At 49.8% G+C, this 25306-nt stretch overlaps 10 protein-coding genes across 10 annotated transcripts; 4 read left to right on the forward strand and 6 right to left on the reverse strand.

Moving 5' to 3' along the window:
- Nucleotides 1–367: 367 nt before the first annotated feature.
- BGZ61DRAFT_395708 (lactonohydrolase) lies at nucleotides 368–2459 on the forward strand. Its single transcript, XM_046242941.1, has 7 exons — nucleotides 368–833; nucleotides 929–1083; nucleotides 1140–1333; nucleotides 1384–1491; nucleotides 1570–1779; nucleotides 1830–2006; nucleotides 2062–2459. The coding sequence occupies exons 1-7, from the start codon at nucleotides 660–662 to the stop codon at nucleotides 2268–2270; spliced, it is 1227 nt and encodes a 408-aa protein (XP_046101209.1). The 5' UTR covers nucleotides 368–659; the 3' UTR covers nucleotides 2271–2459.
- Nucleotides 2460–2540: 81 nt separating this feature from the next.
- BGZ61DRAFT_425551 (fungal-specific transcription factor domain-containing protein) lies at nucleotides 2541–5347 on the reverse strand. The gene is made up of 4 exons (XM_046243649.1): nucleotides 5014–5347; nucleotides 4735–4948; nucleotides 3627–4662; nucleotides 2541–3575 (listed from the first exon to the last, which is right to left on the reverse strand). The coding sequence occupies exons 1-4, from the start codon at nucleotides 5024–5026 to the stop codon at nucleotides 2685–2687; spliced, it is 2154 nt and encodes a 717-aa protein (XP_046101210.1). The 5' UTR covers nucleotides 5027–5347; the 3' UTR covers nucleotides 2541–2684.
- Nucleotides 5348–6275: 928 nt separating this feature from the next.
- BGZ61DRAFT_66797 (general substrate transporter) lies at nucleotides 6276–8325 on the reverse strand. Its single transcript, XM_046256968.1, has 4 exons — nucleotides 8149–8325; nucleotides 7586–8081; nucleotides 6562–7535; nucleotides 6276–6513 (listed from the first exon to the last, which is right to left on the reverse strand). Exons 1-4 carry the CDS (start codon nucleotides 8191–8193, stop codon nucleotides 6400–6402), a joined length of 1629 nt encoding a protein of 542 aa, XP_046101211.1. The 5' UTR covers nucleotides 8194–8325; the 3' UTR covers nucleotides 6276–6399.
- A 765-nt stretch (nucleotides 8326–9090) lies between these two features.
- Nucleotides 9091–10093, forward strand: BGZ61DRAFT_395717 (uncharacterized protein). The gene is made up of 3 exons (XM_046242942.1): nucleotides 9091–9366; nucleotides 9426–9558; nucleotides 9681–10093. The coding sequence occupies exons 1-3, from the start codon at nucleotides 9165–9167 to the stop codon at nucleotides 9907–9909; spliced, it is 564 nt and encodes a 187-aa protein (XP_046101212.1). The 5' UTR covers nucleotides 9091–9164; the 3' UTR covers nucleotides 9910–10093.
- Nucleotides 10094–10268: 175 nt separating this feature from the next.
- BGZ61DRAFT_481076 (uncharacterized protein) lies at nucleotides 10269–11168 on the reverse strand (the record flags this gene model as incomplete). Its single annotated transcript, XM_046249261.1, has 2 exons — nucleotides 10269–10899; nucleotides 10936–11168. 2 exons carry the CDS (start codon nucleotides 11166–11168, stop codon nucleotides 10269–10271), a joined length of 864 nt encoding a protein of 287 aa, XP_046101213.1.
- Nucleotides 11169–13397: 2229 nt separating this feature from the next.
- On the forward strand, nucleotides 13398–14333 carry BGZ61DRAFT_590673 (uncharacterized protein; the record flags this gene model as incomplete). Its single annotated transcript, XM_046256644.1, has 2 exons — nucleotides 13398–13850; nucleotides 13926–14333. 2 exons carry the CDS (start codon nucleotides 13398–13400, stop codon nucleotides 14271–14273), a joined length of 801 nt encoding a protein of 266 aa, XP_046101214.1. The 3' UTR covers nucleotides 14274–14333.
- A 766-nt stretch (nucleotides 14334–15099) lies between these two features.
- BGZ61DRAFT_508029 (uncharacterized protein) lies at nucleotides 15100–17876 on the forward strand. The gene is made up of 4 exons (XM_046251940.1): nucleotides 15100–15243; nucleotides 15297–17189; nucleotides 17238–17454; nucleotides 17501–17876. The coding sequence occupies exons 1-4, from the start codon at nucleotides 15177–15179 to the stop codon at nucleotides 17583–17585; spliced, it is 2262 nt and encodes a 753-aa protein (XP_046101215.1). The 5' UTR covers nucleotides 15100–15176; the 3' UTR covers nucleotides 17586–17876.
- Nucleotides 17877–17968: 92 nt separating this feature from the next.
- On the reverse strand, nucleotides 17969–19242 carry BGZ61DRAFT_456643 (L-asparaginase). Its single transcript, XM_046246543.1, has one exon. The coding sequence runs from the start codon at nucleotides 19116–19118 to the stop codon at nucleotides 18006–18008; it is 1113 nt and encodes a 370-aa protein (XP_046101216.1). The 5' UTR covers nucleotides 19119–19242; the 3' UTR covers nucleotides 17969–18005.
- A 1011-nt stretch (nucleotides 19243–20253) lies between these two features.
- Nucleotides 20254–22835, reverse strand: BGZ61DRAFT_456645 (putative transcriptional activator protein acu-15). Its single transcript, XM_046246544.1, has 7 exons — nucleotides 22547–22835; nucleotides 22445–22493; nucleotides 21732–22369; nucleotides 21636–21686; nucleotides 21466–21590; nucleotides 21216–21414; nucleotides 20254–21135 (listed from the first exon to the last, which is right to left on the reverse strand). The coding sequence occupies exons 1-7, from the start codon at nucleotides 22658–22660 to the stop codon at nucleotides 20281–20283; spliced, it is 2031 nt and encodes a 676-aa protein (XP_046101217.1). The 5' UTR covers nucleotides 22661–22835; the 3' UTR covers nucleotides 20254–20280.
- Nucleotides 22836–23278: 443 nt separating this feature from the next.
- On the reverse strand, nucleotides 23279–25024 carry BGZ61DRAFT_520205 (FAD dependent oxidoreductase-domain-containing protein; the record flags this gene model as incomplete). The annotated part of the gene is made up of 6 exons (XM_046252440.1): nucleotides 23279–23444; nucleotides 23529–23605; nucleotides 23668–24291; nucleotides 24340–24552; nucleotides 24601–24783; nucleotides 24842–25024. The coding sequence occupies 6 exons, from the start codon at nucleotides 25022–25024 to the stop codon at nucleotides 23279–23281; spliced, it is 1446 nt and encodes a 481-aa protein (XP_046101218.1).
- Between the last annotated feature and the right edge of the window lie 282 nt (nucleotides 25025–25306).

The raw sequence follows: 25306 nt of genomic DNA on the forward strand, positions 1-25306 counted from the left end.
TGTCATGCGGGTTGATTAATGACTGCAACCCCTTCCCTGCAGCCAACGCATCTGCCGCGTCGTCGGATTCGTCAGACAGCGGTTGAGTTTGTTGGTGGCGTTTGGCGTTTACTCCCCGGCAACGGACCACGGTATGTACGCAGGACTCCCATGTTTCTGTACGTACAGACTACGTACAGACATCAGTAGCCCATTCTCCAGCTCGTATTCTAGCGGCTTGGCATCTGGTGCCGTGCCATGAACCTGCAGCTGAGAATCGCTCCCCCCATGAACCTTCCCGCATGAACTCGAGCGCAGCCGATGTCCGCTGTTGCCGGTCACCCCGTCGTACGAGGCCCTGAGATGCGAGATTATAGCCTGCGGGTGCAAGTATGAACGTGGATCCGGATAAGCGTAAAGTGAGCTTAATGTACGGGTCTTGACCCAACTCGAGGCGAAAGGCCGATCGGGCCCTGGGGATTTCGATGCCGTCATGATTAATGTCTCATGGCCAAGCTGTTGGCAATCTTATTCTTTCATTTGATACTACTCCATAATTTGGAATGGGTAATGATCAACGCGCGGCAGGAGTGCTCGCGGAAGCATATTAATATCTCCTGCAGCAACCTGCATCTCATCACCTTACGACCCAAACAAGCACCACCATCACCTTACCCACGATGCCTTCTACTCTCGCTGTGCTTGCTGCTGGGATCCTCGTCCACTCGGGACTGGATCTCACGTCATGGGGTGCCCTGGCCGCCAAGCTGCCTTCCACGGCCCAGATCATCAACCAGAAGACTTTCAACGTCTTGGATGATGTGCCACCTCCTGTGCAGGCCAACGACTCGACCGTATGTTGCCCCTCACCTTCACCTTCACCACGACCCCACTCACTCCCCCTCGTCACATATCCATTACTGTATGTGGACATTACTGACTCGAACAGGTGTTTCTTTGGCCTGGGGTAACCCAGAAGTCTCTCACTGCGAAGCCTTTCCACGTGTATGACGAGGAGTTTTACGACGTCATTGGAAAGGACCCTTCCTTGACTCTGATCGCTACGTCTGAGACTGACCCCATTTTCCACGAGGCCGTCGTGTGGTAAGTCATCCAACCTAACATGGCATTTTCTGTCGCAGGCCATCTAACAATACCAGGTACCCTCCTACTGATGAAGTCTTCTTCGTCCAAAATGCCGGCGCCCCTGCCGCTGGGACCGGCCTGAACAAGTCGTCCATCATCCAGAAGATTTCTCTCAAGGAGGCCGAGAAAGTGCGAAAGGGAAAGAACTACGGCAAGGAGGTGACGGTGACGGTTGTGCCATCAAACCCCCAGGTTATCAACCCTAATGGTACAGGACTCCCCTGACTTGGTGGGTGACATTACACTAACAACCTTCAGGTGGAACTTACTACAAGGGTAACATCATCTTCGCCGGAGAAGGTCAAGGCGATGATGTGCCATCAGCTCTCTATGCGATGAACCCCAAGGCACCCTATAACACCACCGGTAAGAATCATAGTCTACTCCGTCACCAAGCGATGTGACGAGCAACGGCCCAAAGAACGGTACGCTAATCAACAACAGTCCTCCTGAACAACTACTTTGGCCGACAGTTCAACTCCCTGAACGACCTGGTCGTCAGCCCCCGTAACGGTGAACTCTACTTCACCGATACTCTCTACGGTTACCTCCAGGACTTCCGCCCGGTCCCTGGTCTGCGAAACCAAGTCTACCGATACAACTTCAAGACTGGCGCTGTCGCCGTCGTTGCCGATGATTTCACGCTGCCCAACGGTCAGTCTCGCTTGAAAATGGCACCGGCACAAGATACTAATGGTGAATAGGCGTTACCTTCTCTCCCAGCGGCAAGAACGCCTACGTTACCGACACTGGAATTGCCCTCGGATTCTACGGCCGCAACTTGTCTTCCCCGGCCTCGGTCTACTCGTTTGACGTCAACGCCGACGGCACTTGGCAGAACCGCAAGACTTTTGCCTACGTCGCTTCTTTCATTCCCGATGGTTTGTTCTCCATGGTTCTTTACATCTCTGCAATATACTAATTCTCGAGCGACAGGTGTCCATACCGACTCCAAGGGTCGCGTGTACGCTGGCTGCGGTGATGGTGTCCACGTCTGGAATGCCTCTGGCAAGCTGATCGGCAAGATCTACACCGGAACCACCGCTGCCAACTTCCAGTTTGCGGGTGCTGGACGCATGATCATCACCGGACAGACCAAGTTGTTCTACGTCACCCTCGCGGCTTCAGGCGTGAAACTCATCTAATTTCTCGGCTCGTCAATCCTTTGCTACGTATGCCGTTCGCCCTAGACCGAGATTTAGTTTAAACTACGCCCTTTAATCTTTGTACATAACACCAGCATTGGAGTATCATGCCAAGGACTTTAAGTATATACAATGAGATAACTTGTTCCTGCCGTTGGCAAATATTATTGAACCCACAGTCCGTAATTGGCTGCAACATAGTTTAGTCGCATTACTGGGCACCTCGGCTCAGTATTGTCTTTCACTGTGCAACGTAATAATTTGGGCAAATTATCATCAGCCCTGTGCTTTCATGCCCCTACACCAGAATTTACTGTCCTTAATGTACATAGCTAATCCATTCAAGCGAGGTTATCCATCTGTCGACGCTCCAGTCCAGATATCATTCATTATTCAATCCTGCGAATTCCATCGTTATATACTTTCCATATTAGCATACGCGCCATCCCTGTCTAAAGACAAATAGTCTCCAGACATCATGTCGCTTTCAACTCCAAAAATGCCATCCTCAACTGGCAGTAGGGTTTGTTGTTCCCAAAACAGACCGTCAACATCCCACAACCAGTCTTGATCTAGCATGTTGACCACGTCATCTGTCTCAAGGCCAATAGGCGACGCATGAATGCTTTCTACCATTTGGCCCTGTTCGCCGTGCCCGCCCTGCGAAGGGCTACTATCGTGACCGGAAAATTGGCAGCTCGCATTATATATTTGGCACACGACGTCTCGGCTCCGGCGTGCTGTAAGTGACCAATCCTCCATGGCATCAAAGAGCCCTAGGGCTGTCTCAACCTGGCTCTGCCACTCGGGGAGTGACGGGCTTTTAGGTTGCCATAGAATGCTAACCAAGGGTATCATGACAGCCTGGTATAGGAACCACACAGCATTCCAACCAGACATCTGATGTCGCATCCACTCTGTTTTTATATCATCAATTGTCGCCTTGGCAAGTTCTTGACATGTTTCTATTGCAGAAACGTCGTGCTCAGTCATCGTCAAACCTTTGCTGTTACTGGCCAGAGTGAGGAGAGTATGGCGATAAAGCAGAATACGTAGATTCCAATACCGCCACTTCATAATGCATCGAGAGAGGCTGAGTGGCTCTGCGCAAGGTTCTGTAGTTTGGAGGAGCCACGGCAATGTGTTATACCAGTCGACCAGCAGTCCATCTAGATGGCCACGGTCTTCCTTGTTTAGAAGAGGTGACAACGCGAGAACATCTTGGATTTGCGTGGCGATTTTGCAGAATTTGATGTTTTCAAGAAGCGGCATGATGCCTGCGTGCTGGGCGGAGTCATGGTCCTCCTAAGTCGAGTTAGAATGCTATAATTCAAGAGACTGGGTTATAGAAGCTACCTCATTAGTGATCAACTTTGGGGGTTGAATATTGATTGCAGGTCCCCATCGTCCAAATGAGGGACGGCCCATGGTCGTCGTGGTCCATGTATCAAGACAGAATAAGGACCACCATGTTCGCCGCCGTGTTTCTGCCACTGCAACACCGCCGCTTTTCTGTGTGAGGGATTCCCGATGTAAACCCAGCGCGCTTGCCATTCTGATTGCCGCGCCCAGAATAGCATTGGCCATGTTCGGCCGGTTCATATAATGGAGGTAATGGCCACCTAGAAGGATCAATGCTTGTACAGTCTCGATATGGCTGCTTCCAAAGGAGCTGAGATGGAGATGTTCCATGGCCTGGTTATAATACTTGACGTGGTTCAAGTCGCTTGATGTTGTAGCCATGATGTTGCCCATGGCGAACACCATGTTCAGCAAAGAAAGCCAAGGTGCATCCTGCCTCTGACCTTTGAGGTAGTCTGCGCGGAACGTAACTTCATCGAGCATTGGAGTGAAAATATGCAAGCGCTTGAAATAAGCATCAACGAATGTCTGGCCCTTCCAAGTCCATGCGATTGGAGAGTTCTCCTTTGGGGGTTTGACGAGGTGGCAGAAAACTGGACCGCCATTTGTTTTCTCGCCAGGAACTTTCGGAGGCGACGCCAAGGCTGCTCGCAGTCGAGGTTCAACCTTGAGCATGACCATCAATGCGGCTTTGACAGAAGATGCGCCGAGATATGAGGTTGTTCTATCCATGGTAAGTGACAGGGCGTTGATATCATCGGCCTCTGCAGGTATAGGATCTCGATCTCGCCGCTCTTCGTCCCATTCCGACTCTTCGGTAGGCATTTGCTCAAAACCGAGTGGTTTTTCGAGCGTGCTGAGTGAGGGAGATGGTAGGACATCAATCGTCTCCGCCTCTCCTGGTTGGCCCAAGAGATTGCATAGTTCTTGTCTGGACAGAGGGAGGAGAGATTTGACTTGGTGATTGGGATACAGACGCCTCAAGACTGTGCGACACTCCTCAAGGTTCTGTGACAAGTCTTCCAGCATTCTAAAACGTGTCAGTACCAGTCAGGCAGGAATCAGGACCAGGCGATTGAGCGCTGTAGGTGTGGGAACCAACTTTTTTGAAGGAAGAACTCGCTGGCGATGCTTGTCATAGACACATCGCTTCTCGGAGCGGCTGGAGAGACACTGACGGCAAGGATGGCTACCATCGCAGCGAATCTTGCGGCGCTGGCACTCGACGCAGGCATGGGGACTTTTTCCAGGCTTCCTGGCTTGCGAAGTGTCGCCTTGAGACGGTGGCGAGCGGTCACTGTCTTGAACGCCTTGGACTTGACGTATCAAGTCATGTTAGGGAAATGTGGGCAGGGCAAAAAAGCTGAGTGGGTCGACCTACACTGGTAAAACATTTTCGAGGCTAGAAAGGGCGTCTCGATTCCTTAGGTAATTGACACAACGCCGACGATGATGGAAGATACGTTGAGGCCAGCAGAGTCATCAGCCACGGCTAGTCTCCTCGGAGAAAGGGACGTGAACCAGCTGCGACAGGAGAGAAATAGCAGAATCCCGGGACTGGACAGCACGTGAGACGGTCTGGTGAGGGGCGTTTGGGGTAAATGGGGTGGTCCCGATGCTACTAGGGAGGACTGGGTAAGTACGTAGGAGACTGTAGGGGTGCCAAGTGCCGGTCAGCAGGCCGGCCGTGGTGATGTTGGGATTGGTGTGGCGGGGGAGAGACGGGTGATGAGCAGAAAATCCGGGGTTTCATTGTGACATGCTGAATCTTGGGAGGGGGGAGAGTCATGGATGGCCGGGGGCTCACCGTCTTCCCCTCTGAATGGTGGCAACAAGGATACGAGAGTCAGTAGGAGTGCGAGGTAGTAGTGACAGTTCAATCTGCCTGTTCTAGACCACTAAACACGGGGTTGACTTATGCAGGGCTCATGTTCCCCAAGCTGGGGCGCAGCTGTCAAAGGACTCTTCGGTAGCATGGCCTCAAATCCTCCTCCATTTGCCCGTCCTTCTACGAACCTAGAACCCTCCACCATGTCGTATGATGATTCAGCTAACCATCTCCTAGCCTCATTAGGGCAGTTGACCCACGGAGCGGCTTCTTCTCAGGCCATTTCAAGCTTAGCGGTCCAGGTGCCCTCCCATGCTGCCGAGGTCACGCCTGGGACGGATGATTTCCGATCTCGCAGGCGCTTGCAATGATGCAATTGAAATGAGCCCTAAGAGAGGCGATGGCACCGGTAGCAATCAATATTTTGGATCTCTAGACGCCATCTTAAAAGCCATATTTATGAGCACCGCAATACTTGGGGGCACAGCGTGGTTCATGTGTCGCAGCGACTCGCACTAATGTGTCTCCACAGATTGAATTCGGCACAACACCATCCCCCCTCACTTGCTTAATTAGGCGCAGATATGCAACACTTTTCCCTCCCTCGTCCCGCGCATTAAAACAAGCTTGGACTGTTACACAAGTCCAATTGAAGGACGCGAGTATTTTTCGCAACGGAAGGGTTCGCTAAACGACTCGTATTCTTGCTAGATGAAACGGGACGACGGGGAAATTCCGCGGATCCACAGAGCACACCATAATTTACGTCAACCCAAGGCAGCCATTGAACTCACAGGATCATGGTTTCAGGCGATAGAATGGCTTTGTAAGAACAAAATTTCACATGCCTGATTCGGAAGCACTATGAATCACCTTGATTGACACCCTACTCTACCATTCGTTGCTCCTAGCCCGCCCCAATCCAACATGACACGCCTCTTACACCTTTTCGACATTGACCACCCCGCCCTCATTGTCAACAGCAATAGTGCTTTTTTGAGTGGACATCTTGACTGGGTTTTTGGCAGTAAAGATCTCATCAAGTTGTTCCAACTGGTCGGAGTTAATTGGATGCTCATGCAGATGTATCAGGGTACTTACTGTGCGACCCTTGGTTTCAGGGATTACCATATAGACCACAAAGAGCTGGACCACATCCCACAGCGTGAAGATAATATACGTCTTCCAACCAAGTTTCTCCATGGAAACTGGCCAAGCATACTGGTTCAGGAGTCCCGCAGCGTTAACCGCCAGGTTGGAAAATGCCATGCCCTTTGCGCGCATCTCGAAGGACAGGACTTCGACGGGGTAAAGGGCCTGCAAAGGGGTGATTCCGAAAGAGAATACAGAGCCAAAGATGAAAATTAGAGCCAGCGAGGTTTTCGACGCGGCCTGGTTCGAATATATAGGATTTCCATCCGCGTCATCGCCCGCATACGATTTTGAGAACTGAGATGTCGCAATCGTCATACCGAGCCAAACCACAGCACACGCGCCAAAGGAGAAAAGCAACAGCGGACGACGACCGAGCTTATCCACAAGGCAGGCGCCCAGGATGGCAAATGCAAACTGTTGGCAGTTGTTCAGCAATGTGATGTTGGCCTGTTCGATGGATCCGGTGTAGCCAGCAGTATCGAGAACAGAGCCGAGGAAATAAGACAAAACTGCGTTCCCAGCCCATTGGCCAAAGATTGATACAATCAGGTTGCAGCTTAGGCGGTAAATGGCAGCGCGGTCTCTGAATAGAGCGCGATAGTCCCACCAACGCTTGTCCGCACCGTCCTGGTTGAGAAGCTCTTCGTATTCACGGAGCTGCAGCGTGACCCACGGAGACTCTGCATTTCCGTTGCCGTGGTATTTCGTGAGAACGGCCGTTGCCTGGTCCTTCTTGCCGTTGACGTAGAGCCATCGAGGGGATTCGGGGATAAGGAGACTGAAGATGATGATTAATCCTGAGAACAGAGCCTGAAGCCACGTAATGAGTCTCCAAGAGTAATCTCCTCCGGTGTTTAAGCCTGCCCGGGCAGCTCCGGCGGCGATGATAGCACCGGAAAACCACAGCGTGTTGTACATTGCTAGCCTTATATTAGCACAAGACACATCTTGGACTTGATTGCACACATACCGCCCACACGGCCGCGATACGCGGGATGGTTGATCTCGACCACGTACATGGGGCCTGCCGAAGCTGCAATGGAGACGCCAAACCCAAGCAGAAATCGGCCTCCCATGAACTGGCCTGAACCTTCTGAGAGGCCTTGAATAATCGTTCCAATGACAATCAACAAGGCTCCGATCAGCATGCCCCATCGCCGACCGAACCCGTCGATTGTAGGGCCGACGAATGGAAGCGCCACGACGCCGCCAATTTGGTACATGGAGGATACAATACCAGCCCAAATGCCATCATTTTCAACACCGTGCTTTGCCTTGAACCACTCATTCTGAAGGAGGTTGTTGATAAGCGAGCCGTCGTAGCCGTTCATGGTACTGCAGAAGAAGCCGATGATGGAAAAGAGGTATATACAGATTTGGGCCTTGGACCAAGCCGCCGGAGGATCCTTGATCATGGCTTCCGCGAAGGCCATATTGCCGCCAGCTATCTTGGTCGTAATCTCCCTCTGTGTGGCAATGATCAGCAAACCATGTATGTGAGATGAAGTGTACGTGTATCCATGTCAGACATACCCTCTCCCCATCATCATGGCTATGGGTTGTCAGCTTGTCGGTCATGACAGATAGCAAACTACCAAAGACAAGAAAGTCTTGTTTGTTGAATCACAAGATGTGCAAGAATTGTGTCAAAGTTGAGGTGAGAGGGAAGACAATTAAGAGCAAATTCTCGAGCGTCTAGCGCGTGTTAATATCCAAAATCTGGGGAGACAGGACTGGGGCAGTAGACGGTTGGAGCTACTAAGGCTCCATTGAAAGACTTCGTTTGGCTCGAGTAACAGCAGCGGAAGACTCTGTTCCGGCCGATGGCCGTGTTCACATCGTATGTGGAAGTCAGACGACCGAGCCTCGAGTCTGCTCGACGATGCTCTCATGACAAATCCCCTGCTTCCTCACAGTCCGGGGTATTCCGACGTTAGGCCTCGACCAGTTGGAACAGCTACACCCCCCGGATCACCTTCACTAGAGTGGGACATATGGAGCGAGTGACAAGGAGCGATTCTGTTGCGGCTCCATTTGCCGCTTCTTCCTGTCCATAGTATGATGACGAAGACGTGGTGTAGCGGGTTCGGCGCTGCTGAGCATCCCTGTGAGTTAGACGCTCTATACCCGATGCAGTCACGGAAGATTGTATCCCGCATCTAATTTGGTCTAGTACGGTCTACACCGAAAGGGGCTCACCAAATTCACACATTAGCGTGGCTCGGTAATGCATGAGAATCCCTGTTCGACCGCCACCAATTCCTTCAAGCCGAGAACGTGCTGATGACAGTTCACAAAGTTCAGGCAGCACGGTTGCATAGCTGCGATGTGTTCCGTATTCAATGGATTCTATCTAACTGATACTTCCGGGCCGAACGCGTCAATACCGAATCAATCCTTGTCCTATACCGAAAAGGCAAAATACGAGAGCTACACACGGAGTCCTAGAAATATAAAATAGTATTAGACTAGCCAGACCAATATCTGCTTTCTTCAGTATCACAACAATCAATTAAAGCGTTCAAAGAATCATCTCAAAAGCCATCACCATGCATCCCATTTTCACTGCCATTTGCATTGCCCTCGTTGGCGTCAGTGCCCTTCCAGGTGCAAACGCCGCTGACCGTGGCAGCTACACCGTGTCTGGGCTTGGAACCCGAAAGCAGGCCATTCTCAAAGCAGGTGGAAACACTCTTGACCTTGCAATCGCCATGCTGGAGACAGACAACATGGGAACTGACTATGTTTATGGTATGAACCCTCCGTGCTGAAGCCTGGAAGTTAAATGAGACATGCTAATGGAAGTATAGGGGATGCCAAAACTCTGGACTCTGCCAATTTTGGCATCTTCAAACAGAACTGGGGTATGCTGCGTGTTTGCGCGTCCCGAGCAGGATTTGCGGGAAAGAGTGAGAGTCAATGGAATGACGGTGCCAAACTCAAGTACGTATTCCCTTGACCAGTCACGCATGGCATTCGCAGATAGTATTTGCTGCTTCCTTCGTTCGAGCAATTCTTTTCTCAAAGACGTCATATTCCTTAATTACTTCCTAACATTATCTCAGCTCGGACCTGTACGCCGATGTCGCTTCTCGTTGGGACTGCCAGGAGTACTACGGATACGATGTGTGGTTCGCTGGCCACCGCAACGGCGCTTCGGGACTTACAAACCCCGACACCGCAGATATCAAGACCTATAAAAACGCTGTTCAGTGGATCCAGGAACAAATTGACTCTAACTCAAAGTATCAGTCAGACGACACCAGGTTCTGGGTTGACGTTACGGCAATCTAAAGTCCATCATCGACAACTTTGTTTCCATTGAAGCAAGCTCGGACTGTGAGAGGGATTACTTCTGTGTATCTGTGCCAGCTTACCTGCTGGCACGATGTGCTTGGATTTGTCACCTCGCTCCTTTCTTTCATTGCATGAAGCAGGTCTTCATAGCCCTTCTAGTACATATCGATTAAGCTTGAGCAGTTGCCCTTTGGCAATAAGACATTTGCAGGCTCATTCCAAGGTCGCCTCTTTCGCGTTACCGATTGGATTGTGATTATTTCTACTGGTCCAGGGTAATTTCGAGATTGGTACTCTATCTCAACTTAACCATTCAGTGAGCGTTAACCCTCAACTTTGTATCAATCCTCTGAACATCACCTGCTCTGCTGTCTCTGTAGTTTCTTTCTGAAATTCCTCAACTCCACTTGAACACCCTCCCCATTATCCTTAACTGTAAACACTACATCATCCAACCCAACCTTTCCATATGAGAGGGAGTCTAACAGACCCCAATCATTACATGCATCGCTGAGTATTTGCAGCCCATCGTCCTGACTCTCTAATGCAAAGATAACTCGATAGCTTGTTGACAATGTTTTGTTCGATGAGTTCTGGAGGTTGGTGGGATACATCCTTGGAGGTCCGAATAGAGGGGAGCCATAGATGCTCGGGATGGTCTCGAGCAAGACATCAACGCCACTGTTAACCCATGAAGTGATGGTCAATCTAGGTCTATCGTCGACATCGATCCTCATAAAAGAGTTGGTTTCGGAAGAGACATAAAAGCCTCCAAACTGCTGGAACGTCGGCTTTCTCGAAATTGTCTCCAGAACTGGGACGTATTCGGATACCAGCAACTCAGAAAGGAGCTTTATAACGGTGCCAGCACCATCGCCAGTAACGTTGATGGCAAGGGTGACGCCGAAATCTGGAACCAGTACGACCTTGGAGTAGGAGGACAAGATAGAACCATCTTTCGTATAGAGATCGACGATCCTTCCATCACTGTTTGAGTTCAAGCTCACCTGACGGATCTCTCACGGTGCACCAATTGAGAATTTGGAGTTTGATGTGTGTGCTAGGGGTTTGAGCCAGGCCCTTGTCTCTTCCGGAGAGAGAGGAGTACTTTTGAGAACCGAGCGTGCAAAAGCAGACAGGTCGCTCGTTGATGCGTAAATCCCACTTGTCCTAGCGCGTTGTAGTTCGTAATATACCACTAGAGGCTGCTCAAGGGCACAAACGCAGCTACATCTCCCATGTCTGTAGACCACCATTTCTGACCCACAGGAATAATACCAATATACTCGGAGACGAAACTCAAGCAAATCAAAATCTATTTCCGTTTCTAGAGCTGAGCTTCTGCTGCTCTAAGCTGAGCTGTTGCTGAGCTCGGACTGAGGCTGGCCGAGCTTAAGCTGAGGATCCTGGAGCTTGAGCTGAGGCTGGCTGAGCTTTGAGTTAGGTGTTTAAAAGAGCTTATTTTTGGAATTGTAAGTTTTTATAAGAATTTAAATTTAGTTAAATATTTTATATTAAAAGATTATAAGTATAAATATAACTTTCAGAAAGATATCTATTAAAATATATTAAAAAGATTAATAATAGTATAAATATTAAAAAAACTTATATTAAATTAACTATTCGGAACTGCCATCATAATGTAGGCCATGGACCATTAAATGAGATATCTCAGCTTATTTTCGGCAACACACCAATAATACATTCCAGGAACCAGGTATTTCCCTGATACCGCTAGACAGCTCCTTACGCTGACAATTGTAACATGGCCCTATGTCCACAAAGCAGGGAGGGTGATTTCTCAACACCACAATTAAACGCGACTCGGCGCTCGTCCGAGAGCAACCACATCGGCGATGTAGCATTCCTGAACTTCTCACTCATTATCTACCACACACAGCGCCACATTATGCAAAACAGGCACAAGAGGCGCATATGCCGACACGTCTAATTCCGTGTGAAAAACATTGCAACTCGTCAATAGTGACCTCTTCGAAAACCCTTTATCGCTAGGTATGCTTTTCAAGGTGGGGGATCGGCTCGTTGCTCCAAAAGTTAACCCGGTATGCGAGAAAGGCGAATCCGAAATTCGGACGGGGCAGACGATGCGGGCATGTAGCGGAAGGTCACTATCGAAATATACCTCATCCCGCTATATGTGTGAAAATTATTGCAGGAAGACGGAATGAGCTACGGCTATGGGTGGTGAATAATCACAGCCGCGTGGCAAAGAGCATCAAAGGGTGGACTGGGAGGGTCACAAGACGATTGCATTTTTAAGGGATAGACTTGTGGATGAGGAGATAGAGGCTCGCTTGGACGCAATATGCAAGTTGTTTTAGACATCTCGCGATTAAAAACGGAGAATCAAACCATCTCATTCTAGTGCATTTACTGTAGCAAACAGGTCACTCCAACTCTCGCGTTGCTGCCGTAGCATACATGTGGGTTATTCATGGTGAAGCGAGCGCCTACTGGCTTCGTCGAGGTTCGTGCGTCGGTAACAAGACTGCCCCCGATGGATTAAGGCCGAACCAGCCAAAGCCGAAACATGCAAAAGTGGGAATGGAGACCGAAGATTTTGTTGCTCTCAGTCCTGAGCTCCAAGTAGTCTCGGCTATGGTGCCGAAGACTCCATGACAACAGTTTGTGATTGCCTGTCTTTTCCGGCCAGGCTCCGCGCCGGCGAAACCTGAATCTGTTTCCTCCAAACATGTGTGCAAGTAATTACCGCGGTTCCCCTCTTTTAGTGTAGACTATCCTTCTGGTATTTACTCGGTAGTACAGGCAAGGACAGCACGTCGCGGATGGGGGCCGAGAAGCTGGCAACGGCCGACAAGGTGCCGTCTACATGCCTTCGGCGATGACCGAGGGCATGGCGGCTGATCTTTGCCGGTTCGGTGAAGGCGCAATGAAACGGAATTTGGATAGTAATGGTTCACGAAAGAGCATGGGAAATAATCTATGGGGTGGTCAGAAAGACTGCAATTAACAAGACGTCGATCAAGATAACAAGAGGAACCAAAGCGAGATGTTATTCCTGGGGAATGCCGTGCTTATCGAGTTTCCTTGCAGTGTCCCATAACTGCCCGTAATGGTGATGTTGTATTTTCTTTTCGGTACCTAACCATTCTTGGAATGTCGGGCCCGAAAGTCCGGCATTCGCCGTCACACGATCCTACGGCACTTCATCCTTCGGCATCCGGGGACGCTTTGGGTCTGGCTATGGGCCGACGTGTTGGAGGTAGCTGGTTTGACACTACGCAATATGATATTCCGATAGAGTACATGACATTTCTAAACTAAATGTGTCTCCCGCAAGCAGTCAACGGCCTATATAAGACGGTCCATCATCGATCAAAATTCTTATTCTATGAACCCACTTCTCTGGACTTCAAAAGTTTCTTCCCAATCTTGACCAATATTCTCGCCGAAGCCATCTTTACCGCCAACTCTTGAAACCAACATCAAACCATCAGTCCATCATGGGACTCAACAGTTGGTTGCACCGCAACACGGAGAGCTGGGCTCGCTCGTGGCTCCTGAGCAACACCGCCATCCAATACTACTGCGCTTGTTGCGGTGCAGCATCCGTCATCTTTTTCGTCATCTCGTTCGCCATCGCCGACTTCATCCCTCCACCTCCGCCTTCCTGGGGTGCTGAAAAGGTTGCCAAGTTCTACCAGGACCATACAACACGCATTCATGCGGGTGCTGCCATCAACATGATTGCTGGTGGTTTTTATTTACCCTTTTCGACCGCAATTTCCTACCAAATCCGCCGCGTTCCCAATATCCCTTACATCATCCATCAAGTTCAGCTCGCTTCCGCCTCGGCCGGAATCTGGACTTTTATGCTGCCGGGAATAGTTCTCGCCATTGCTTCCTATCGCCCTGATCGGCCGATAGAGATCACTCATGCCCTAAACGACTTCTTTGTATGTAAACCTTGGATATAAATATTTGTAAACTCCATGCTACTTGGAAACATGCTGATGACTGTTTAACCACAGTGGCTTGTTGCGTTTATGCCTTGGCCAACATTTATGGTACAGAATTTTGCTTTCGCTTATGCCATTATTGTCGATACGCGAAAGAAGCCTCTATTCCCCAAGGAACTCGCTATTATCAATATTCTTATGCCCATTATTTTCTCCCTTGCAACCGGTATGCATACTGTTTACAGTGGACCCTTCGCGTGGAATGGGGTCATAACATTCTACTTTATTGGGTTTACCTTTCTTGTGCAAGTGTGTGCGGATTCAGTCTTCCTGGCTTTAGCTGCTCGAGAGGAAGAGAGAGTGGAGAAGATGGAAAAGGACGCTGAATCGAATGGGGTTGTTGAAACATCTTCGGTTTAGCGTGCAGAGGTTGCCTCAGAGCTATGAGAGACTGCATGGGAATCTTCAGATAGATTAGAGCTATATTATCAATCTCAGTCTCTTGTGGCGTATGCTAGGTTATCTCTTGCAACGGCTGTCATTACAGACACCACGTGCAGTAGATGTGAATGCTAGTGATGCTAATGTTCAGAATTCCCGCCTACGTAACTTCACCTTATTCAGTGCTCAATTGCGGTTTCGCTAATCTCCATTTCAATTGCCGGATTATACCTTCGCCAATGCGTGCGGTTGGCTTGTTCACTAAATACACACAGTTGGCTGCTCGTGAAGGAGCCCTCGTGGTGCGCTTGTCAGCGACTCAGCCTTTGTCCCTTGTCCACCAAGCAGTAGCCGCAGGCGCCCGTGTAGTAAAATTGCAAAGTAATCATCTTTGAAGAAGCGTATAGTACCGTCAGTGTGGATGTACTATGGCGGGTACTGTTGTCATTGGGCATAGAAATGAATTGGCTTAACTTCCTCGAATGGATTACTGTAAGAGGGTCACCTACCCCAGCCCCAACAGAGTGCACAAATAGCTTAAAAACCGGGGATTACTTGTTCAAGTACGTACAGAGTATGATAGTTTCAAGGAGCAAGGAGAATATCATGATCAGGCAGTAGGCTTGTGTGTTGGCGGTGCCAGTCAATCAGGACTGTGGGGGCCAACTTGATGTGATCTTGTTGGCTCAAGCGACAGCCTCGTGCGGCTGATGCCTGACCCCTCATTCCTTAGTAATATGACGTGGCTCAACGCGTGGACACAATGAGGCTCATCTTCTTTCATTCTTCATCTTGTTTGCCTTCCCGCACCGACGAGGATCGCTGCACCGAAGAAGAATCAGGTCTCGACTATACGAAAGGAGAGCAAAGCCTCTTGGCATCATGAGCAAGATGAAACTCATCAGTACATGCCTGCTCTTGATAGCTGGCATTTGCGGGGTAGCTTCAGGTATTTACGTCCTAGCATGTTTCTTATCTTTGACGCCAACGGAATCACTACAGAAGCGCTCCATCCTGCTAGCAAACTTCCCACCGAAGATGCTATCCCGAGCATCCAGAAGAACTTCGATGGTTGGGTTAATCCCGAAGACTTGACCCCTATGCCGCAGTGCATCGCTCAGCAGGATCAGTCCACCTGGCTGAACACCATGACGAAGTGTACTCACAAACGATGCACCTCGCACTTTGCATTCATTTGTACCCACCAGCAATGGCTGACTCAACTCACCTGTCTCAGCGCTGAATTCAGCCCTAACGTCATCAAAGAGTATATCGCGTACTGCAGCAGATCAGTACTGGGCAAGGCACAGTTGTACAACTGGGTTCATAGCGCTACTGGTCGAACGTGGCTTGTTGATGTCGGCGACGCAAACGAACTGCAAAATCTCTCCCCGGCTTCCCTATCTCAAGGATATGCAAATTTCGACATTACTCACAATGCGCCAACATGCCTAACGAGCTCTTTATCTGCTGCCTCGATGGAACCCTTTGACCATGTGATGGGATCCTGTAGCTTCACAAGCGCTACCCAACGTACCGGATATCCCGACCGTCCTTGGGAATACAGTGAATCCCTACGGTCCATGGTCTCTCTAGGCTTTGAAACTGTCGGCTACAATCTCACGGGAGGTCACATCGGATATGACGACAGTTTTGACCTTTATTTTGACAAAGCATGCTTCTGCAAGTCCTTCACTACAGTTCCGGGACAGGAACCATGTTCCGAGCCAAGCCAGACAGGCTTGCAAGTGACGAGGGAGCGACTATGGATGAATGCCACTTGTGGGCCGACATCTCTACATGGCAACTGGACGGACAAACTAAAAACCATGGGATTTGCGTATATCCCCATGGAAGACTGGCACTGGCCCACGTGTGTCACGGATATGCCGAAGCAGGTCACCGAGCTACATGATCAATGTGCGACTGATGCTTGTGAACTTGATTCCGATGGCTATTGCAAAGTCAAGCGCGCAATAGACAGGACTTGCTTCTGCCACGACATCACCTATGATTCCTGCCGAGGTTCGTGCCACATTTTCGACACCAGGATTGACTATGTCAAGTGGCTCCATGATCTTTGTGGAAACGTGCAGGACTGGAAGGGTCTCCCAGATAATTGGCGCCAATTAGCCACCCCTACTCGCCTCGAGATGATTCCATGGCGGTGGACTCTGAAAGCATCCAACAATTCGAACGTTGCGTCTATCACTCGGCTGGGATCCATCAAGACAACGCAAAACTGCGCCTCAAACGAGACGAAGGTCGGAAGCTTTGCTTTAATCAATTTAGCTACTTTTCTTGCCGTTTTGCTCAGTCATGGAAAAGGAGTCCATCAAATCGCACGCGACTCTGAATCGCACACGCACCCGTCATCTTGGTTCTTCACCGGGATTTTAATCGCCACTCTTCAGCTGGTCGCGAACTTCCTGAATGCGTTTCTTGTTCAGAAAACCCTTGGTTATGAACACGTCCCCGTTGCTCAATTGATGCTCCTCTGGTGCTCAATGCCTCGGTTTGCTTGGCCCACCATTTGGCTGGTTGGTGTCCGACCATTTGGAGAAATAAATCTCTCCGCGGCCGCATCTTCTTTGTTTGCGGAAGTGATCCTCCAACTTTTGTCATCATACTACATGTTCCTAACCGTCGATTATGGCCGAGAACACAACTTCTACCGCGGTGGTCTCGAGGGTGCGGAAAGGGGACAATCGGCCCTGATTATGTATGCTGGAGCACTCATGTGGCTCATTATCTTTGGCATGGCGCTTTTTAAATCGATACAGGCTATATATAGGCCGAACAAGTTGACCGGACCTGATAGAGCCGATTTACCAAAATGGGAGAGAAGCAAGCAGACAGAATCGAATGTCGCTGAGAGGTTAATGACTCAGTGCGGTGAGTATTGGACATGTTTGGAGGAGAAGCTGGCTGACTATTTGATAGACGAAAGTAGGGCCTCGAGAGAACCATTGTTGGCTGGCAGCGACGGACGAACATACACGGTCTATGGAACTCTAGCCGTTCCCGTTGAAAGCACAGGTAACTGGGTTCTCCGGCAAAGATTCCAGAAGCTATGTATGATCGCCGCCATAAGCATACCCCTATTTTGGGTTGCGCAGTGGCTCTTTTGGAGTGGATTTATTGGTCTTAGTTCGGAAGAGTAAGTCTCTTTTATTTCCTTGGTCGATGCAGCTAACCAGACTTAGGTTTTGTCCCCCTAAGCTGGAGGTTCTTACACTGGTTTGGATTATCTCCTCATTGGCAAGCGCTCTTATTAGAGCTACTTTGTAAATACGCATAGGCCAGTCGAACGAGCCATGTTATGATATGGAAGAGTACTGTGAAAGAGAGTATTTCACGATGGAGGTGAGGCCCTTCTGGTAGCAATTGCATATCAAAATCCAAATTAGCGATGGATACAGCTAGATGCCAGGGTATAGCCTTCAACTCGATCCCCGCTACACTGAGTTCACCATGATGAAACAGAGACTGCCTTTTGCAATTACTTCCGCGTGGCGCTAGAGATACACCGGCGGTCGAAAATATATTCAACCGCAATCTAGTGGGTGACTGATATATGCGAGAGTCGACTTCGATGAGTATCCTAGGATTAAAGTGATACTCGCGGGTCATTTGGATGGCGGTTACGGGACACTTTTGAAATAATTAACTTTATTTTCTTGACATTGCAATCATGACACTCTATGTACTCTATTCCAGCTCAAAAATAGTGCGCATCTGGGCTACGCTATATCCAGCGTTAATAGCCAGCTGCAATAGAATGCGGGCCTTCTGAGGGTTCAGGAATCCACCACCAAGGCCCCATTCCACACCATCCTCAATCGGACCCTGGGCAACAAAGCCATCCATAGGGCGACGGGAGTAGACAACAGGAGTTTTAGTTTCCTTGATGGCCTTCTCGACTGCGGCATTGCCTTTGTCAGTCCATGAACCAGCGCCAGATCCGGCAAGGATAAGACCCTTCGCTCCAGACTCAATGGCTGCAGGGACCAGGGCGGCATTCAACTCTTGGTAACCGTAGAGGATATCGACTTGGGGCATGCCATCGACGGGGTCGTTCTTGCTGAGGTCGAAGTAGGGACGGCCAACAGGAGTAGCCGGGGGGAAGAAGAAGAACGGCTTGATGTCCTCAAAGGCTCCAAGGAAACCCTGTTCGTAGGCCTTGAACGTATCGAGCGAGTTGGCATTGGTCTTGGTAGTGTAATAACCGCTGGCAATGCGGTCGTTGAGCACAACCATAACGCCACGACCTCGTCCCTTCGGAGATGCTGCCAGAGTGACGGCTTCGAGGAGGTTCATGGGTCCGTCGGCGCTGATAGCAGTGGCCGGTCGCATAGCGCCCACAATGACGATGGGCTTCTCAGTACGGACAGTCAGGTCCAGGAAGAACGACGACTCTTCCAAGGTATCGGTGCCATGAGTGACAACCACACCGGATACGTATGGGTCGTCAACAGCCTCCTGGATCTGCTGTGCCAGGCCAACCAGTAGGCTGGAGTTCATCATCTGACTGCCGATGTTGGAGTATTGAACGCCTTTGACATTGGAGACATTCATAATCTCAGGCACGGCGGCGATCAGGACATCCACGCCGAGAGCTCCGGCCTTGTACCCGGTGACCTCGGAACTGGAGCCGGCACTACCAGCAATGGTGCCTCCAGTAGCAAAGATGGTGATATTGGGGAGGCTGGCATTGAACTCAGCTCGAGTGAACAGCGTCGGCGGGTCCGGGACCGGGACCGGAGCAGCTGTTACTAGGAGGGCAGAGGTCGCCACAACGGCAAGGCGGAGGAGGGATGCCATGATGAGCTTGGAGACTGTTGTCTGTCGGTAGCACAGGTGGTCGAGCAAAGGAATAAAGAAGCTGCTGAGCCTTGGAATATTGTGAGAGAATGCCGCCTCTTATACTCCCAACTACACGGCCAACAGCATCCCGGACGTTACGGAAGAGACCATGAGGTCAGAGAGATAAGGATACGATCGGCGGTGCCAAGCAACTCAATTGAGCACAACTAGTCCTCTTTCGACAGCGCTATCTACTCTAACTTATCTACTCTAAGTAACTTATCTACTATCTTGTCTATCTAATCTTCGGTGACTGCGGGCATGCCGCCGACGCTAATTATCCAACCCCGCACCCATCGGCGAACCCTGGACCCAACTGACAGGAATGCGCTCCGACCCGGCGTGAGGTAATTAATAATTCCACGGACATCTCCTAACATGAAAATATTATCGTCCATGGGCTTTATCGCTTATCCTCGTAACATCGGCTTCACTTTTTGACACCGCGAGCTAGCCGTCGGCTAAGCTGAAGCGAGCAGTTCACCGCCGCAAGCCAAAGCTGTATTCAGACCCAGCACCGGGCTTCCCCAGCCACCTCATGTCATGCACGGCAAAACTTGCCTGTTTTATTTGGGGAGGGGTTCAACTTGCAGTTTATGGCACGATTGCGTCGGTACTATCTCCGACAATTGATTTCCCATCTGAAGTTGTCATGCTACGACTAACCACATGGTGGCAGCTCACAAGCGCATTTTCTCACTCAGAGCCTGTAGCCAGCCATTCTTGGAAACTCAGAGCATAGTTGCCTTTAACAGGAAGAAATTAATTCCCCAGTTTTAGTTCCATTTTAGTCCTCCCCCGTGGCAATTACCTTGATTGCTGATCCTAACTCCGCTTATCCCCCCGAAACGATTGAGGCAACCTTCAGGTGTAGGGTAGTTCCATCGCCCAAGCGGTTTACACCATTAGTAGCTGGGAAACCTATCTATGGGCTGATTGACCTTCCAGCAGCTTTCAGCGAGGTCTCCCATGGATACAGACAGGAAAAAATCTACGGCACTTGTGTTGACCAACCAGGTCATCATCAGCCCTGCTAAGTCGAAGTTATCCCTCTTCAGCGTGCAGCCGACCCTGCCAGTCAGCCCTGGAAGTATTATCGAAACATTCAGTATTAAGAATACTACCCGTAAGGTGGAAAGTCGCTAACCAGGCCTGCCAATAGCTCATCCAACCCATTAGACATGCCTACATCAACCACACTCGTCATCCACTCCGTTAAATCTCCTTCACTGGAATTATCAGTTCCCGTTGAAGCATTCGGAAGAGTCTGTTTCCCATCACTCCTATCATCCATCATCGTTATGGTCCGATTGGCAAGTGTTTCAAAAATGTTACGGTACGGTGCTGCAGCTTCCCATCGCTCTGCTATCAACACCAAAACAATTGTGCAGTCGGTGCAAGTGCTGCTCACTTGGCCCTGACGATGGGCAGCGCGTGTTGCGGGCGATGTCCAGAGGCAGTGGAGATATGTCAGTCCTGCCAGGAATAGCTCGTGAAGCGCCGACCACGTATAGCTTGTTGGCTTTCCAAGAAATTGGCGACGATAGCTGTGGCAGATACTCTCTGCGGCCTTCAGACAGTCGAGAAAAACGCTATCTGCGGCTCCAGCTTGGCGATCTATAATTTGAGCTCGGTAAAGCTGTAGGATGGTGTAGTTATACTCCATATCAAACCAGTCTGAGGTTTCAAAAAGTGACAGTTCTTTGCCCGTACAAGGTGGAGATGGGGGGATTCCAGCGCGCCAACTCTCAACCTCGACACGAAGTTGCTGGACATGATTGTGATTGGCTTGCTTCGCCGAACAACAACACGCATTCTTTGAGTAGAGAGAGCTGTGGATGCGACTTAACAGTCGCCGAATCCGGAATGTGTGAATTGCTCGCGTCATACTCGTCGAGGGATCAGTGCGGGAATTCCGTGGTGTACCATGAATTCCAGCGTCTGTAATACATGAATCATCAATATCTATTGGGTACTGTATTCGAAATGGTTAGACAAGAACAATCAATGCCCGTTGTTAAGGACATTGGGCCAACGGATTTAGGTGACAAATACCTCGGCGTCAACCTCCTGGTAGGGGATGCCATGAGGTCGGCCCAGCATAACAGCAGCCTGGGTCTCCATTACGTAGGCACACCAGAATACTCTCTTGCGCAGTTCCAGCCGGAGGGGATCCGTTCTCGAGTTGAAGTGTTTGGAGTTGCGGTGATAGCCGAGATCAATGCACTGTCGTAGGGCTAATCCAGCCAATTTCCTAGCCTTTGTGAGCATGACTTCCCTTGTCACATTGATGGCACATAATTACCAATGTGATGTACCGATCGAAGATCGAAGAGAATACACCGCGCAACACAATATGGCCTGTATTGCTTCCAGGCTATCACGCGATAATATGTGATCAATGTACATTTGCGCCGAGATGTATAACCGCTAAGAGCCAGTCAGTATTTGCCACTTGACATTTTGGGTACCTACCTCAGCTGAGTATCCGTAACTTGGTAAGAGCAAAGCTCCAACGGCATACACCTAAGACATTAGCATTTCCTCACAATATGACGTGCTCTGACTCACCATATTTAAGAAGAACATAGGTGCTGGGTTAGACATAAAGGTCTCAAACTCATCTGCCCCGCTCGCTATTGTCGCCTCCCATGTTCTGAATGTTGGTTCATGTAAAAAAGGGTACTGGGTGTGAATGTTTTGAAAATAAGCATCACTAAGCTTGACGGCAACATCGTGGTCAGGTAGTAGGCATGGTGTTGGTATGATGGGCAAATCGCTTTCATTTCGGCCAAATGCGCTTGCATCGTTGGAATTTGTTAATACCACTTGGCGAAGTGACGAGTTGATCAGTCGTGAGAAAGCAAAGGTTGAAGATGAACCTAAGTAATGAGGTTCTGCTCCAGCCGCATTCAGACTCAATAGACCAACTTTCGAGGCCAACTCGTCAAGCCCGGCAGGTTCATCGTCTTCCTCAGTTGTGGGTAATGCTGACGGGCCGCGGGACTGATCTTCAATAGGCCTTGTGCTCGTAGAAGAGTTAGGCTGTAATTCTGGCTGAAGAGCATCATTTTGAAAGAGATGATCGTTGGCTAGATCTGGTCGATACTGTTTCAACACGCCCTCGAGGAACGCCACACGTTGTTCTAATGTTTCAAGGTAGTCTCGCGGTCGATGTCTCTTCGTGGTTGGGTCTTCCACAAGACACGCTGCCATCAGTAAGTAAAAGAGAATTAGAGAAGCAATACCAAGGAGAACATCCTGGGCTGGAAGGGTGTACTGACTCAAACTAGAACGCCGACAGTTCTCACATCCTGAGACCTTGTTGTCGCACTGAACTTGGGGGTTAATCGACGGCACCTAAGATTCAATTGTGATGATCTTGCCTTTAGCTTCTTCTCCTTGCAATTTACGCAGGCTACCAATGTCCTATTCACAGAACGTATCCGTTGAGTGCCTCGACCTGGCCGACTGTGTGCGTTTCTTGCATTAGGAAACATTGAGCAAAGGGCGATGGTAGATGATGCCTCAGCCAGTTTGAGATAGTTGGAGTGCTAGAACGTGTAGTAGCCCTTGAGAGACGGGTCCGTTGGTTGGTTGGATTGAAGTAAGGCTACGAACGTACAGTATTTTAAGAGGTGTCGGGTAAGCCTATCGCTGCTCTCGATGTGTATTGCGAAGGAGCTGAGTATTACGAACGAACTGCTCCGGGCGGGCAAAAATGCCTCAAATACTACCGGAACTCCCTGATTACCACATTGCCACACTCCCTAGTGTCAATCTGCATTCTAACACAGGCACGTGACTAACTTGCTCTGACGACGTAAACGCCGCTCTCAGGATTAGCTCGAATGTCCAAAGTCAATAAAACGGCTCAAGAGGGAGTAGTTACAAAGCCAAACAATAGAAACTCGATACAGTATGCCCACAGACAAAGTTGAAACAAATAGCTGTTACAAAAGGGGATGGTAGTCATCTAAGCATATACATCAGAGAAAGTCCAAAAAACTTCTATCATAGATACCCAATCGGTTTTTTGATCACCGCCTCTTTGCAGGCCACGTTCAACTACTTCAACACCTTGACTCTATAACTGTCCATTATTACGTAATTCCATATCAGAGGCGAGGCAGATCCGACGATTCCGTCTTAGTTCGCTGCTTCAGCTGTCTAATCCGTGATGGGGTGATTTGGTAGACTTCAGGCAGTTGCGTGTCAGCCCAAGAGGTCCCGCCCATCAGCTTGACTAGGCCAGGTGCAGCGGTGAAGATACGAGCCATTCCACTATGACGTTGAAATAGACACATGTTAGTTTGACATGGAAGTCAAGGCACATTCAGGGGATGACAGTGGACTTTTAAAACTTACTGTCCATGGTGACCAGCACAAACCCATTGACCTGGCAGCCCGGGCAACTGTCCTATGAACGGGACACCGTCTGCGCTCTGGTCAATGCAAGTTAATATTTGTTTAGCAGATATTTCGGTGACTTTAACGGTCTACTTACCGAGGCAATGATGCCGCTCCACCTGTGACTATAAACGTCTCCCTCATTTGTGGACGCGGTTGGCCATTCTACAAACTGGGACTGTGTAAATTCCCGTACAGCGTCCGTCACGGATTTGAAGCCAGGCAGGCCATCATCGGTGCCCCTTTCCGGGTTCTTCTCTAGCCATTTCATGAACTCCTGTTGTCCAGGGTTGAATCCGCCGAAAAGGACTGGACCTCCTGTTGTACACCGGGGATTGATGCTGAACAGACCTCCCTCTGGCAGGAGAACGCCATAGGAGTTCTGAAGACTCTTGGTCCCCGTAAAGGTCACGGGTGGAGTGACCTGATCGCACATATGAGGTATAGGGTTAATTAGCCCACGTAACGAAGGTTCGACAGCAGCGCTGTACGCATTTGTTGCATGCACGACCAGCGAGCATTTAACCTCGCCACGGTCACTTTGAATGATCCACTTCCCTGGAATTTCCACAGACTGAATAACTTGCGTGACTTGCGTGTGTGTTTGGAGGTTGACGCCTTTCTTCAAGCAGTCACGCATAACGTGGGCTGCGAGTTTCCATGGGTGCAGAGTTGACGCTGGCCAAGCATAACACGCCTGTGCATCTTTGATACGGGACATCTACAGTCGGTCAGCTGTGGCACATGATACTAGTGGCGCTGTCAGTACCTCTACAGCTTTCGCAGGGTCGTGCGTGACTTTGATGTGATCAACCTTGCCACCAGCAGCTTTGAAGTGTTCGAATTGATCCCTCGCAGTCCTAGCAACCTCTGGCGTCACCGGAACATCCAGCGTATCGCCTACCCAAAGATCGCAGTCGACGTCATTTTCACGGACGAAAGCCACCAAATCAGACCATGTTTGTTGCTCGTTTTGCAGAATCTGCTCAGCCATGTTAGAAAGGCCGACAAGAACAGCTTCTCGACCTACCTTGAGTGCCTGTTGAGTACCAAAAGCTGCCTCAAACTCAGCAAATCCGCGCCACTGATCTGGCTTGCAGTGGCCAGCATTCCGGCCCGTAGCGCCAGAGCAGAAATCGCGGGCTTCGAGAACCACGACGCTCTTTTCAGGCCATGTTTCAATGCAGTGTTTAGCGACCAATGTCCCAGTCATCTTTGCCGGCCGTTAGCCCGCCATTAGGAGGTTTACTCGCCCATTGCGGAATACATACACCGGAACCGATGATGGCGATGTCTGCTGATTGAGGCAGCTCGGGGGTCGTGCGATGGTTCAAAAGAGGATTGCCCTGCACATCTTGAAGCCAGTGTGAGAGCGTAAACCCTTTCTGCTTGGGGAAGCCAGCGTGCGTTTGAGTGTCGGCTGCGCTTAGAGCGGATGACGGTGCTGGCTTCATAGTATTGGTGTATTTTGGGTCTGTAATGGGTGGTAATTAATCGGCTTAAGGAAGTATCTTCAAAATTGTATCGACTAAAGAGCAGATCGGTGCCCGATAACGACAAAGATGTTTATAAGTACCGCCCCCGCGGCTTCGCCATCCGCAATTGGTGGATCGAGCCGGTACAATACGTATCACGGTCCCGGAGTGTGCCTCCACATATGGCGTGATATCGAATATTGGAGAGTGATCCAGAGACACACTAATTCAGAACCCTCCTTAACTCCGCCCAGCAACCGA

This window comes from Ilyonectria robusta (assembly GCF_021365365.1).
Source record: "Ilyonectria robusta strain PMI_751 chromosome Unknown BGZ61scaffold_17, whole genome shotgun sequence".
Classification (NCBI taxonomy): Eukaryota; Fungi; Ascomycota; class Sordariomycetes; order Hypocreales; family Nectriaceae; genus Ilyonectria; species Ilyonectria robusta.